Here is a 14,361-nt window from a genome sequence, read left to right as displayed (position 1 = left end):
CTCAACTTGAGAATATCCATGACATGGTCGTTGGAAGTGCCTACCTTTTCCAGCTTATTCCACTTAAACTGTCAGTCACTTAGCAATGTAGTGCTCGCCAGAGAGAAGGAAAAATAAGCAAAACAAGCCTTTAGATGCGCAGGCAAGTTGTGGTAACTCAACTTGAGAATATCCATGACATGGTCGTTGGAAGTGCCTACCTTTTCCAGCTTATTCCACTTAAACTACCAGTCACTTAGCAATGTAGTGCTGTGATTTTGATTGCAAGTGGCAACTCCCCACATTTCTTCGCGATCTTACGAGCAACCTCCTCCAAGTTCTCCGGCGCTCTATTTTCCTCAGACTTGGGAAATGCGTGAGCACAAAACAGCCGCCAACTCTGTTCATCTGTCAGACGTTCCATCTCATAGATCTCAGCATTGAGATTTGCAGCGACCACTCTGTTTCTTGTGCTAACCAGAATTTTGGATTGGCTATTACCTCCAGATGGTATGCCAAGTTTGGTAAGCAAATCACCTTCTCTACTAGCCCTCCATACATCATCTAAAACAATAAGACATCTCTTCTCTAGTATAAAGCGATAAATCAACTCTGCTGCTATCATATCACTTATTTCACTCTCCGTAATTTCTTTCCTTAAGTCTTTATCTAATTGAAAGGCTAAATCTCGCTGCAACTTGGAAACAGAATAGGACTGAGAAACTGAAAGCCATGCAGATTTGTCATACCTATAATCTTTTCTACCATTGTAGACATGCTGAAGAAGATAGGTTTTGCCGATTCCCCCCATTCCAACCACTTCAATAATTGGAATTTCGGGATTTTCCAGCAAACTCACCATGCTTTCAATCTTGGACTGTATCCCCACTGGCTTCGAATCGCCGGGCAGGATACTCCATCTTTTAAACTGTTGCCCATGGGGTGTACTTGATTCTGCTTCCTCTTTGTGAGCCACCGCAGCACGAACTATATTCAGTTGGTTTCCATCTGCAACAACTGAGCTCAACCGGGCATTGACCTTTTGAATTCTTCTACCCATTTTATGACGAAGAATCAACTGACTACAACTCTGGGCCTTACTAGCGTACAAAGAATGATCCACAGCAAATTCTTCGAGTATGTCCTCTGCCTCCCAGGCAATGTCCCGAACTCTATGAAGCCAGTTTCTCACAGACTCCTTTTGACTACTGCTCTCTTCATCGGCTTCATTTAAGACAGCATTGATTTCCATAAATCTGCTCTGCAACCATTGAAAGTCTTCTGTGAAGTTTCAGACTATGTAAACCTGATTAGCCGCTTGTTGGATGGCCATCTCACAAACTTTTTTAACAACACCCCCTGCAAGCACGGATGCCATTTTCAACTCTTTTTTGGGTTGACATTGAGAATTGCAGCTCCTAGGAAATAGAATAACTACTCCTAATTGAGTGCAGCCAAAAGTGAGAGGAATGAAATAGAATAGAATAGAAAAGAATGGCTGAATTCTCTTCTTGCTAAATGCTAATCGAGTGCAGGTAAAACAGAGAGGAAATAGAATAGAATGGGTGAGTGTAACTCAAACTTGGAAACCTTGGCTGTAATGTGAGTATGATACTGCTTACATCGATATCATTTATAACATCAACTTCGTGGCCTGGCAGCCGACGGTAATGAACGTGTGAAAGGAATCTTTTTTAAGAAAAGTTTAGATGGATACAGACGAGAAAAATAACAGAAAGCAGTGGAACGTTTGCAGACAGCTGTAAAGATAATGGCTGTCTGGGTCAATATTAAAGTTGAAAAGAATGCAGACAGCTATGGAGATAATGGCTGTCTAGTTCAATATTAAAGTTGAAAAGAAGAGGCAAAGGACGATAGAAAATGGATGGTATGCAGCTAGCTAAAAACAGTTTATGTGGATGAAAAAAAGAAAAGCTTGTGCAAAAGATTAAGTGGAACAAGTAAGTTTCTGGAAAAGATTGTGTGTGAGTTTTTTAGATAAAGAGATTGTCATAGTTTTAAATGTTTCATATGAGTTAGCACGGGTCACATACAATAAAGAGAAGTATTAATCAATGTTCACAAGATCAAAAGTTATGGGTGGAGAGAGACAATAAAAGTACAAATAAAAAACGATAAAGGAATATAACTAGCACTTGCACCCATAGGAGGTGCAAGGGATATGCCAATAGGAAATTGAAGGGAAAATATAGATAAATTTCAACATTGCATAATGAAGTATATAAAAGTATAGATCTATACACATGTAATATTACATACATTATTTTTTAGACAATTAGTTTCCTTTGAACAAGTGGCATCTAGTTTGGATCAATAATATTACATAAGAGTGCCTTTTTATTTTTTGGCAAGTCCTCTTCTAAAATCGTAATTCAAATGCATTGAAACACCTTAGAAATCCATAATTTTGAATTTTAAGATTACCTAACGAGATATATATAAGTATAGATCTATACAGATTTATCAATGTATAATATAATTTGGTACATATTTTTTGCTGGATTTCTTCATTAATTTGAGACAATTAGATTGCTTTGAACAATTAGCACCCAATTTGGATCATCAAAGTAACATAAGATTATACATAAAAACACAACAATAAAAAATGTTCCTACATCATAAGTTTAATTATTCTCTTTAATCTTTAGAAATAACATTCATCTCATTATCTTTGTAATCATACCTATGAAATAAAACCAAAGTTCAACTTTTTATTGGGAAAGCTTGAGAATAATACCAATTCCAAACTTGATTAGATTCAATATACTATACAAGAATGTTATTCTTCATCTGATAGCCAATTTTATTTTTCATTGTGGGCCAAGAATAGGATTGACTTGATATAAAGAGATTCCAATTGAAATTGGAATCTTTTATGATTTTTCATTATATAATGAAAACCTTAATAGAAGTAATAGAAAATGATGCTGGGTAAATATCGATTTATTAGTTGGTTTTAAGAAAGAGATATCCTATGTTATTAGGAGACATGTAATGCGTTTGGAAATACCTAATTTTTTTATTTTTATTTTGCATAGACATTACAGTTGAGAACAATGTTATGTACAATTGGTTAATTTATTCAATTAAGACAAGAAAAAACACATGAATCATGGTGTGCTCTAAGTATTTGTAATGTCCGTTTAGTGGTATTTCAATATTCCACCTAGCCAAGTTGGGAGAAAGTTTACATTGATAATAGTGTATATTTGTTAACTAATATAAGCCTCTATATCAGCAACACAATTTTTAATTTTTATTATTAACAATAGAAAGAGACATGACAACCAAAATCATTCCAAACAATAGGTCTAATTGTAAAGACAATATCATTATGATTACATAAATTTATTCCTATGAAAGGCACATTCCCCAATAAATCTCAATTCAGTTAAAATGTGCCCCAACTCAAGATTTTGTAATGCTTACTTTGAAATTTAGACATTTGTTTGAATTGAAATAATTTCTCACATATAATAGCTTCATAATAGCAATCTATTATAGTTCCACCATTCTAAGGATGAATTATGAAGTGCAATCTAAAATTCTAATAAAAAACATTCATACAATCAAATCGAAAAACTACAATCAATAAATACCTTGTCAGAACTATAAGAAAAAAAATAAAAAAAAATAACCAACATGAATTTGAATGACTAAAGGAATATGAAATACCTCCTTGTTTCTTACCCATGTTTTCTTAGCAACTAGTGATTATATTCAAGGTCATCACAAACTGAAATATTATTAAATACTAAGGATAATACTAAGCCTTCCTTTACCTGCATTCAAGTTAAAGTGTGTGATGGTCTCATTATTTACACCACTTCCTAACTAAAGATAACTGAGATATCTAAAGGGATTAAATCCTCACCTACCAAACTTAATCCTAAAATATCTCGAAGGCTTGAGCACATAAATATTTGGATCATCAAATTCTTAAAAAAGAAAAATAAGTAGACAAAAATGAATGACACAAATGCACTGAAGTAAACCACATACAATACATGCTTGCAAGTTTTGATATGCCTCCTCTTCACATATATATGCAAAAAATTGTGAATCACGACTAATATTTTTGATCTTGAGTTGGTAATGGTTAGTCCAAATGTTTATACTTACTCATCAAGATAGCTAAAATTTGAAATCATTCATGAATAAATTTTCTAATGGGGGTTGTACACCAATCACCTAACAATCAGTCATTAGTACAATTAAAATAACCAAGAAATATAGAACCCCTCAAATATAAAAATATAAACATAAATAATACCCTACTCACTACATGAAAACCCACCAAGTATACCAAACAAGAAATAGGATAATATTAAAACACAACCAACAAGAGAAGAAAGACCAAACTAAAAGCACTAAATATTAATAAGAAATAAAAATAAAAATAAAAAGAATTATGAATATATATTTGAGGGGTTCTATAATTTTTGGTTATTTAATTGGTCTTTTGTTTCTCTTAGTCCTCATGCACCCCTTCTTTTTATTGAAGCTTTGGTCTGCAACTATCTATATTACAACACCTTGAGTTCTCTTGCAGCTTGATGATGGATCATCGAGTATGATTCGAAATGTTGATGATTAAAAAATTTACACAATCAAATCCTGAAACTTTATACATTTATTGAATGGATTGTGGAAATATAATAGCTCTGATCATTGATAATGATATTCTTCATTTTTTTTTTTCATTTCAAACAATAGTCATACCTATATTGACTAGGAAGAGTATTCATTTCAGCCATGTTGTAGTTGCAGTATTACATATCAACCTGGAGTGATGTATCAACCAATCTGGGACTTCTGGTAGCGATATCCTTCCTACAATACCTTCCTATCCTAGTTGACACCGATATATTCACTAGTGATATTCTCTTACCTAGTTCATGGATGTGGTATGATTCAGGGGTGATCTACATTAAAATTTTCCTTCCAGTAATATTATTGCAGTCTTTGGAGTGATGATTTTTGGGGCAGTGCATTGGCAATAGAGTCCATTACCTCCAACACTATAATTGGCAGCAATATTCTTCTTGTACTCATACATTTCTATTGTGGAGAGACATAGGTTTTTTCCTCCACCATATATTCAACCTACAAATTTTTTGATTGGACCGTGCTATTTTACTTTAAGGTTGCAAATACTTGGAGGAGTGACCAAAAATTCATCAAAAGATCAGTGACTTTCAACACTAGTCAATCATCATCGACCACCTCCCACTAGCCAAGTGCATCCAATTCAGGTGCTTTGTTCCAACTTAATTAGCTATTTTTCAAATTGTCAGAGTTGTAATTGTCTGTTCACTTGGAAAATTTGACATTTGAAATTATAAAAGTCTCTATTCTCATGAAATTTCAAGTCCTTTTATGCTCTTTTATATCATGGAAAACCAAAGGATTCAATTGCTTGATAAAGAAAATTCATGAGTTGCGATAATTACTCAAGCTGCATAACATTTCTATTTCTTCTTCATCAAGTTTATCTCCTCCCAAACATGAGGAAAAATCTCTTGATTGCAAAGAAGAGGGTTATGCCTTGATTACCACTCATGCACATAGGACCATTAATTATGATCCTTTGGAGGTTTTTTCCTTTTAGTCAAGGTTGCTTCAGAGGTTCCTGATTCTTCTTTAGAGATAGTTGATCCACCTTCACTCTCATGAACCTCTTCTCTAGAGTCACTAACTAAGACTTTTATCATTTGTGACTAGCAGGACTATAATTATCTTTTCCATTTGGTTGGAGGAAATATTTTAGTATATCCATCTTTGGATGTTGCTCCAAATTAGTTTTTGCAAAGTTCTAGCTTGTCACTTTCTTATATGTTTGGGTATGTACCTGTTTGGAGTGTGGCATCATCATCTTTCATGGACAAGGAGACACATGAGAATTTTTAAGAGGTATTATCTTCACTCTTCATGCATCCATCTTTCTATGTATATCCATAATGGGAAGCCTCTCTACATGTATATATGGTTTTGTTTCTTCCAAAGGGGAGACAATTGGTTTGCAAGTATTGAATCATGTTTTGTCTTTAGACACTTACCATTCTTGTAGGTCATTACTCATTATAAGGGGCTACATAGTCTCTCACTTTCCCTCCTATAGGGGGGGAGGGGGGCGTTATTGATTCAATTCTAGTGATAGATGTATTTATTGGGGGGTATTGATGTTGAGACCTCCACGCATCACTCATCCTTTACTTACATATATTCGTTTCTCTTTTTTGGAGAGGAGTTTTGTCCCATGAGGTTTTCTCCTTTTCTCTGTTTGTGAGAAATTAGCTGCATGATTAGTTGTGCATGGGTACCTAACATGGCCTAGTTCATGTTAGTTATCTTACGTGTCATTCTAGATAGATATGAGTTACTTTTGAATAATGATCAAATCCATGACAAATAATTATGTAATATGCCTAATGATCAACTTTTACATATAAAAGTGTACCACTTATATATTAGTTGGTTTATAAAAGGCAAATTGATTCAAAGTGAACCTAAAACAAATGAAAAAAGAGCCATGTATCAAATTTCACCATTACAAGCCTAAATCTCCACTTTTTTTTCTATTTAATATCAAGGAATCACAATTCATAGAGCATTGACTTTAACTGATCAAGAGATCAATGGATTGTTCTAGCCAAAAAAGAGGCAATGCATCGACCACATGCAAATCTCCACTTTAAAATCCTAAGAATTATAATATCTAATTGAATCTTTTTCAACATAAAAATATTTTGTATGACACATTTTAAATATTATATATGATGAGCTTTAAATATTAAAAATAATAATTAAAAGACAAAAAAAAGAAAAGAGAATCATTATATATATAATTGAAAAATTAATCTTTACAAATTTCTAATAATATTTTAAATATCAAAATACATATTGAATTTTTGAATTATTCAAAAATTTGAAACAATGGAACTCTCCTCCCAAAATCTGTAGTTGCCAATTATATAAGCTCAATCTCTCTGTGCAAAATACATAATTCAAGTTATAACTCTTAGAAAAAACATTTTTCTGTTTATCATTCTAAGGAAAGGATTATAAGCTATAGACTTATTATAGTGTGCCAACCTTTGAAGATATATTTTATGTAAAAACTTTGCATATTTGCTTAAAATAATTATTAATCTGTCGTGGCTATAAAATTATTATCAAATCTCCATCTTCATGGATCATGGTATATATATATATATATATATATATATATATATATATATATATATATATATATATATATATATATATATATATATATATATATATATATATATAAGGGTTAGGGTTTTCCCGGTAGTAATGGCCCAAAATAAAATATAAGCACAAAATAAAATGAAATATGTTTAACATATAGATAATAATTTGTAAGATCCTCACATCACCATGTTTATATAAATCTATACTTATTTAGCATAATATTTTATTTTAAGATAGATACATATTCTATATTATTATTTATTTATCATGAATTTGTTGGCTCTACAATCCCCCACCACACTAGAGAAGAAACGAACAAGCTTATTAATTATTTTTTACATTTATGAAAATACCAATAACCCAATCTATGTGGATAGTTACACATAAGAAATGAACAAGCTTATTGCTTATTTTTTACATTTATGAAAACACCAACAACCCAATCTGTATGAATAGTTACATTGACACACTCCAAAGGCTTGATGATCTACGTTTTTGCAATCCCATCTGTGTGGATGGTTACATTGGCACACTCCAAAGGTTTGATGGTCTACATTTTTGCATATAGAATCCCATTTACCCTCCCTCCATCCCAGGCATATCCCATGAAATTCACCACATGGACCAAAGGTGTAAAATTTTGACATGATATAATATTATTAATTTCTTATTCTAGATAATAGGGAACTTAATTAAAGAAATCTAAGAAATTATAAGCACTAAATAAAAAGAAATATACTTTAAATATTAACACGATGTTTCTTCATACACATCGATTATAAATGTTCACATAATAAAATCAACATCCACACAATAAATAAAAATAAAAATAAAAGCTATTTGTTTTACATAAACTTTATTATCATTTAGTCATCATGCTTACAAGAGTAATAATTTTATTGCCTCTACAATTTCCCACCACTGATGAAACACACAAACTTAGTAGAGTAAATGAACAGCTTATTTACCACATTTATTATAACAATAACAAACAGTTTGGAATCCATAGGTATGGCACTCTCCAAATTCTGCATGATCTACGTTTTTGCACACATTGTTGCACTCACCCTTCCTCCACAACACGCATTCCCCATGAAATCCAGCGCTAAATGTGTTACAGTACCCGGGGTGACCGTCATAGTCTGTCCCGGGGTGGTATTTCAGATGAGACTTATCATCTTCTAATCACATCACAGTGTTACAAATCAGTTAGAACGAATACAAAACTCAAGAAGAAGAAATATCAACAAATATTATATATTATTGCCAGACCCAGAGGCAAAAGCAAAAGGAGGCGTGAGCAACAAAAGCAGAAGAAACACATATACGCCCTTCGCCATCTCAGCAATGAAAAGTGCAGAAGAAAACTATTTAATTTTGATGTATGGCTTCACAAAAATATTACTACTTATATAACTCGGACACCAACTCTTCTCCTTCGTACGTTCCGCACAATTTTGTTTACTTATTGTGGTATTCGGCCGAGTTAAATATTTGGTATTCGGCTGAGCTAAATATTCCACATAATATAAAATGATTTTAAGAGAAATGCGTATGGGTTGGTGGCCTTGCCCTATGTATCGTTGGTTACTTATTTGACAAGGTTTCAAATATTCTTGATCAAATATTATATTATAATTATCATTGTAAATTTTTATCATGATCTTTTTGTATCAATCCAAAATCCATTCCTAGTTATTGTAGCCATAGATCGAGACGGCAGCAGCTCAATGGTTGGTACTCCCGCCACAATCGCTGACATACATAACAAGTGCTTACCAAGGTGAGAGTTTTAACTGGGTGCAAACTCTGTAAGTAGCATGTAAGTGGAGATCTCAAACTTTCACATTCTACCCGAGGTAAAAAATTCAATGGATTGACACCATAAATTCTATCTCAAAAACCATCCCTGTACCTTATTTTGTTATTCCCTCTTAATCTGTACGGGAAAAACTACTCATCTGGGATTGAATAAACATTCATCGATTCTCTTATATCTCTCCATAATCTTGGCATATTACAATTGTTGAAAAACATTCATCATGATATTGCTTTTGTATTACATATCGTGTTCAGTTTTTTAGCAAGAATGTTTACATTTATTCTTCTGCGATTCATCGAGAAGATATTATTTTAAAAAATCTAGTATTTTCCTTGTAAAATCCATTCAGTCTCTTCCTAATGGGATACCATCTTCATCAATTCCTTGGATGGTGAACAAATTATGACTGGGATTCCTATTCTGTGATGATTCATGGAGGATTTGGATGTCCTAAGATTTTTAAATTGTTTTGGTATTTAAATTATTGATAGCTTTCTCTATGTAAGAGAAACTAGTAGTGGTGTGATCTTCTAAAAACAGATTTATTTACTCTGAATATGTTTAGTTTCAAGTAGGGTGTTATTGAAATCAAGTGAGTCCAATCGTAATAAAAATAAAATTAGCTTGAAAGTAAGTGCTTATGGATCAATCAAGAATCAAGAAATAGGTTTGCACACAAAAAGCAAAAATGGTTCCATAGAAAAGAAAAACTAACCGTTATGATATTAAAATTAGAATGATATAATGCACTAATTGCAAGAGCATCCAAATGAGGAGCAAGATGATTGTTTATGTTGACTTCTTGTCATTGACTATAAGATTAGCATTCACAAAAAATTGGCATAAGTAAAACCTCCAAAGCTAATCTCCTAAATTTAACCAAATTACAACCATTATAAATAAATTTGTCTATAATATAATAAAAACCAATATTAATTATAACACTTCTACTTAATGTTAGTTTAAGTAAGATGATTAGATAAAAAATCTAGCACAACAAAAAGCAATCATCTAAGAGATATATTTATATTTTGACTCACTTTGTGTTGCTCACTATCTATGTAATTATTAAAAAGAACTACGCATAAATTAAAATAAACTTCTCTATACAAACTAATTTAGAGATATGATAAAGAAATTTGTAAAAGGAAAGACAAAAGGCATTCATTGGAAGTATTGAGATTGGAAGCTATATACTTGTCCCACCTATTTGGATAGAAATACTTTATCTCCTTATCTAGTTATCCTTTTAGTTAAAGGTTTGAGTAGCTTAAATAAGAATTACACAATTTATCTTGTGTATTTGATATTTTCCATGACAATAGTTAAAGAAGATATTTTAGCTGTATTCATTTATTATTTTAGTTCAATAAAAGTAAATCGAAAAAGAGGTTAAACTATGTGTTCACAAGTAGTGACATGTTATGTTTTCTACTTAGTAATTCTTATCATTTAATAACTATATGGTTGAAATATGAAAAGAGGCTTGTGATATAAGAGGTTAAAAAGTATCCTTAATTTTATATAGCATATTTTATTTAAATGAGTTCTTATAGGCAATAAACTACAAACATTATGCCAGAAACATTCTCAAACAATTCTATGAGGGCTTTTGAATTCTAAGAAGGTGGGAGTTTGTTTTCAATAGATTATTGCATGTGTGTTTATGAGGTGCGAGGGGGGTGGATAGTTGGTGGATGGGGCAAGGGGCTAGGGTCTCCACTTTTCCCGTAAGGAAAGAACATAGTATTTTTAGAAGGGTGCAATAGTCAAATAAGTCAAAATTCTCATTGTTTTGATTCAGTCAATGGGTTTGGGTCCACATAAGAAAGGTGTATCATCCTACCTATCTTTTTGGAGATTGAGGAGGCCTTTTATTTTAATCTTTCAAATTCTCTTATGAATATTATAGTAGCAAAAAAAGAGAGTTCCTTAGTGGCTAAGTTTCCTTCTTCTATCCTAATATAGATCTAATAAAAAAATGGACTAATGAGGTATGGAAATCAAAGGATTGTGTTATTGTGATGGCTATGACAAGAGGTTTACTTGTGTTTTGTTTCTCCTCTAAGGAGGATATGTGCCAAGGTTATAGTTGAGGGTCCATGGTTTTTTGGTTGCGATAATAGAAATAACGTTTTGCTATGTAAGTGGAAACCTCAGTTTGACCCAAGAGCCAACTTTTGTGTAATATCTCCTAGTTGGTTTTGTTTACTAGGCACATCTCTTCAATTCTAGGATTCTATAATTATAGCTAGTAGTTTCAATTATTTTGGTCAATTTCTAACTATTGACAAAGTCACTAGGGAAAAAACAAAACTAGTATTTGCAAGGTTTCGTGCAAATTTAGAACTAAATAAGGTTTTAAATTTTCAAATAGTCTTATAGTCCAAGTTGAGAAACTAGATTCAATAGGCTATATCTAAAAATTTAGGGTATTATCACTCAAATTATTCCAAAAATGTGCATCTAATTAGTATACGCCCAAAACCCATCAATAGAAAAGAAGAGTCGAAAGATAAGGAAGTACCCTAGGAGCCTAAGGGGTACCCTTTGAAGAGAAATTTCTAAAGATTTTGGATTCACCCAAATCCAAATGTTTTCTAAGGAGAAAAGAATATTCAACTACTAATATAGAAAAATTCTTAAATGTTAATATTGAAAACAACCCCTATGAGGAGGATGAAGTCCAAGAAGGCCAATTATAGATGGATAATTTAACTATTAAAGAAGGTAATGCTAGGTCAACATATGAGTATTGATTTAATCTTAAGTATAGATTTGGAGGAACAACTAAACAATCAATTACTAGGAGGGAATAAAAATGATAGTGGCCTTACCTCCTCTCCTAGTATAGGAAAAGTGAAGTAGTAAAGTAATAAAAAAATTTGAGGAGAAAATAATATTGAAGGACTTTCCAAGGAGCCCTTTTACAAGGGGATTTTAGAAAAATGGAATCCTATTGTTAAAGAGAAAGCTAGTCAAAAGAAAGATTGTAGAAAACTAGTGAATGTCGTAATCATTGTAGCCCCAACAAAGGAACAACTTTTTAATGTTAATCCAAAATCATATCCAATGGAGTGGAATTTTGTTCTAATATTGTTGGTTCAAGCACTAGAGCGATGTTCATGTCACGGGGTCTAAAGAGTGAATCTAAGATCACTTAAAGGGATGGATTACAATCTCTATTGTCATTTTATGTTGATGTGCTTGTGAATGTCCTATCTTTGCATCATCCCTCATATAAAACCAATCACAAATGCATCATGACAAAATTTGTTCTTAATATCTCTATATTTCTTATCCCATACATACAAATATACAAATTAACAATTTCTTCTTCTAACAGCATACACAAATATGTTGCCAAAATAAGACTTTACAAGAATCCACACCATACCTGTGTCTAGAATTCAAAATAATATCCCTGATTCTAAACTTCTATTGCTCATTTCATTAATTCATCGAAACATTTATTATTTTCCAGTCTTACGCAAAAGTCCCATTTTACTATATTTCAAAATCCGAGTTCACCGTGGCGATAAACACGTTGTCTTATCTCCTTTGTTTCCTTTGTCGATAAACACGATGTCTTTAAAGTGATGATAAACATGGTGTCTTTACTGTGGAGATAAACATGGTGTCTTTAGTGTGAATATAAACATGAAATCTTTATAGTGTCTATAAACATGGTGTCTATATCCAAATAACTTGATAGCAATTGGAAATGAATGTAAAGTATGAAGGAAGATATTACAATTTTTCACTATGGCGGTAAACACTTTGTGTTGTAGGCATCTCTCGTCACCGTTTTGTAGAAACCTTCATCAACACAGTCTGTTGACCTGCGAAACAATGATAACTCTCTTGTCTCTATCTTTAGTGTGGAGATAAACACAATGTGTTTGCCTTTGCTTCCTTTGGTGATAAAAATGGTGATTTTACTGTGGCGATATATATGGTGACTTTACTGTGGAGATAAACATGATGTCTGTAACCTGATTATAAAGGGGTGATTGTACTGTGGATAGGGGGGGGGGGGGGGGGGTAAACTCCCCCCGATAGGCTTCCATGCTTGCTTCCTGTGCATTTGGGTGTTTGGTTAAAACGTAGTCAATACGATGTTTGATGATTTTGATTTATATTTTACACGATTATGTATATATATGTGTATATATAAATATATAAAATTTGTAATTTTTAATTGGAATATGGTGTTAGAGGAATTTTGGTTTAAAAAAAAGGGATTATCAAATTTTGAGTTTAATAAATAAATATATATGTATATATAATATGTATTTTGAATAATTAGTATGAAGTTAAATGTCAAAGATTGATTGATGTAAATGTACAATGATTTTGTGAAAACTAGGCTATAGGAATAACCATCAATTGTGTTAGCCGAAATGATTTTAATTTGGAAAGGGTTATTTTGATTTAAATATTGAATTCAATTTTCAAATGTATTTTGAATATTATTTTTATTAACTTGAAATTCAAATTCAAATGGTATTTGTTATAGCCAAATTGGCTTAAATTAAAATGATTTTATATTTGTCTATAAATGATGGCTTATTTAGGCTATGAGTTGTTATTATTTTTAAGGTGTATGGTTTAAAATCAAGTATTGAGCAAGTTTATTTGAGTGTATGTTTACTTAGATCATCTTTATGCGTTATTCCCTATTGTGGTGTTTTTATCATGAAAGAGTCAATAATTGAAAGAGCTTCTATTAGAGAATGTTAGTTTTTAATTATATTTTGAGTGATCGTTATGATTCCTTAACATGGATTTGTTTAGGGTGCAAGTGTTTTGTGTTGAGTATTTAGTTTGATTGGTGAATTTTTGTTGTTGATTTGATAAGGTCATTCTCGTGTCAGGATGGTATTTTGTTGAATGTAAGTTTATTATGCAAGTTGATTTGGTTAAGTTTTGATTATGGTCGTACTTCCTTTAGTTTGGTTGTGGTCTTGTTTTGAGAATAGACTAGTTGTTTGTTTCAAACCTCCATTTGGTTTAACCTTGGTAGAAGGTTTGTATGATCAATTTGTTCTTCAAGTTTGTTTTTTGAACTCCTTGTGTTAGTTGGATTTTGTGATTTGCCTTGGGGTTCTTTAGAAGCTGTGTAGTGTCATAAGGAAGAGTGGCTTTTGAGTGGGGCCATGCCCAAAGAGGTTAGGAGGATAACCTGTCGAAAGTTGTTTAAGTAAGTTATAACTAAATTAATTAACTGGGGTTGGGATTTCAAACACTAATCAAAATTAATTATGCCCTATTCATAGTTGAGTGCTAGTACAAACTCAGGATGCAGTGGGAAGGCTTGG

General features: G+C 32.2%; 1 protein-coding gene across 1 annotated transcript; it reads right to left on the bottom strand.

The window, feature by feature from the left end:
• Positions 1-235: 235 nt before the first annotated feature.
• Positions 236-1,357, bottom strand: LOC131044486 (putative disease resistance protein At1g50180). Its single transcript, XM_059211546.1, has 2 exons — positions 1,286-1,357; positions 236-1,240 (listed from the first exon to the last, which is right to left on the bottom strand). Exons 1-2 carry the CDS (start codon positions 1,355-1,357, stop codon positions 236-238), a joined length of 1,077 nt encoding a protein of 358 aa, XP_059067529.1.
• Between the last annotated feature and the right edge of the window lie 13,004 nt (positions 1,358-14,361).

Source organism: Cryptomeria japonica, chromosome 9 (assembly GCF_030272615.1).
Source record: "Cryptomeria japonica chromosome 9, Sugi_1.0, whole genome shotgun sequence".
NCBI lineage: Eukaryota > Viridiplantae > Streptophyta > Pinopsida > Cupressales > Cupressaceae > Cryptomeria > Cryptomeria japonica.
The sequence above is the reverse complement of the archived record's forward strand: the minus strand, read 5'-3'. Positions and strand labels throughout refer to the sequence as shown.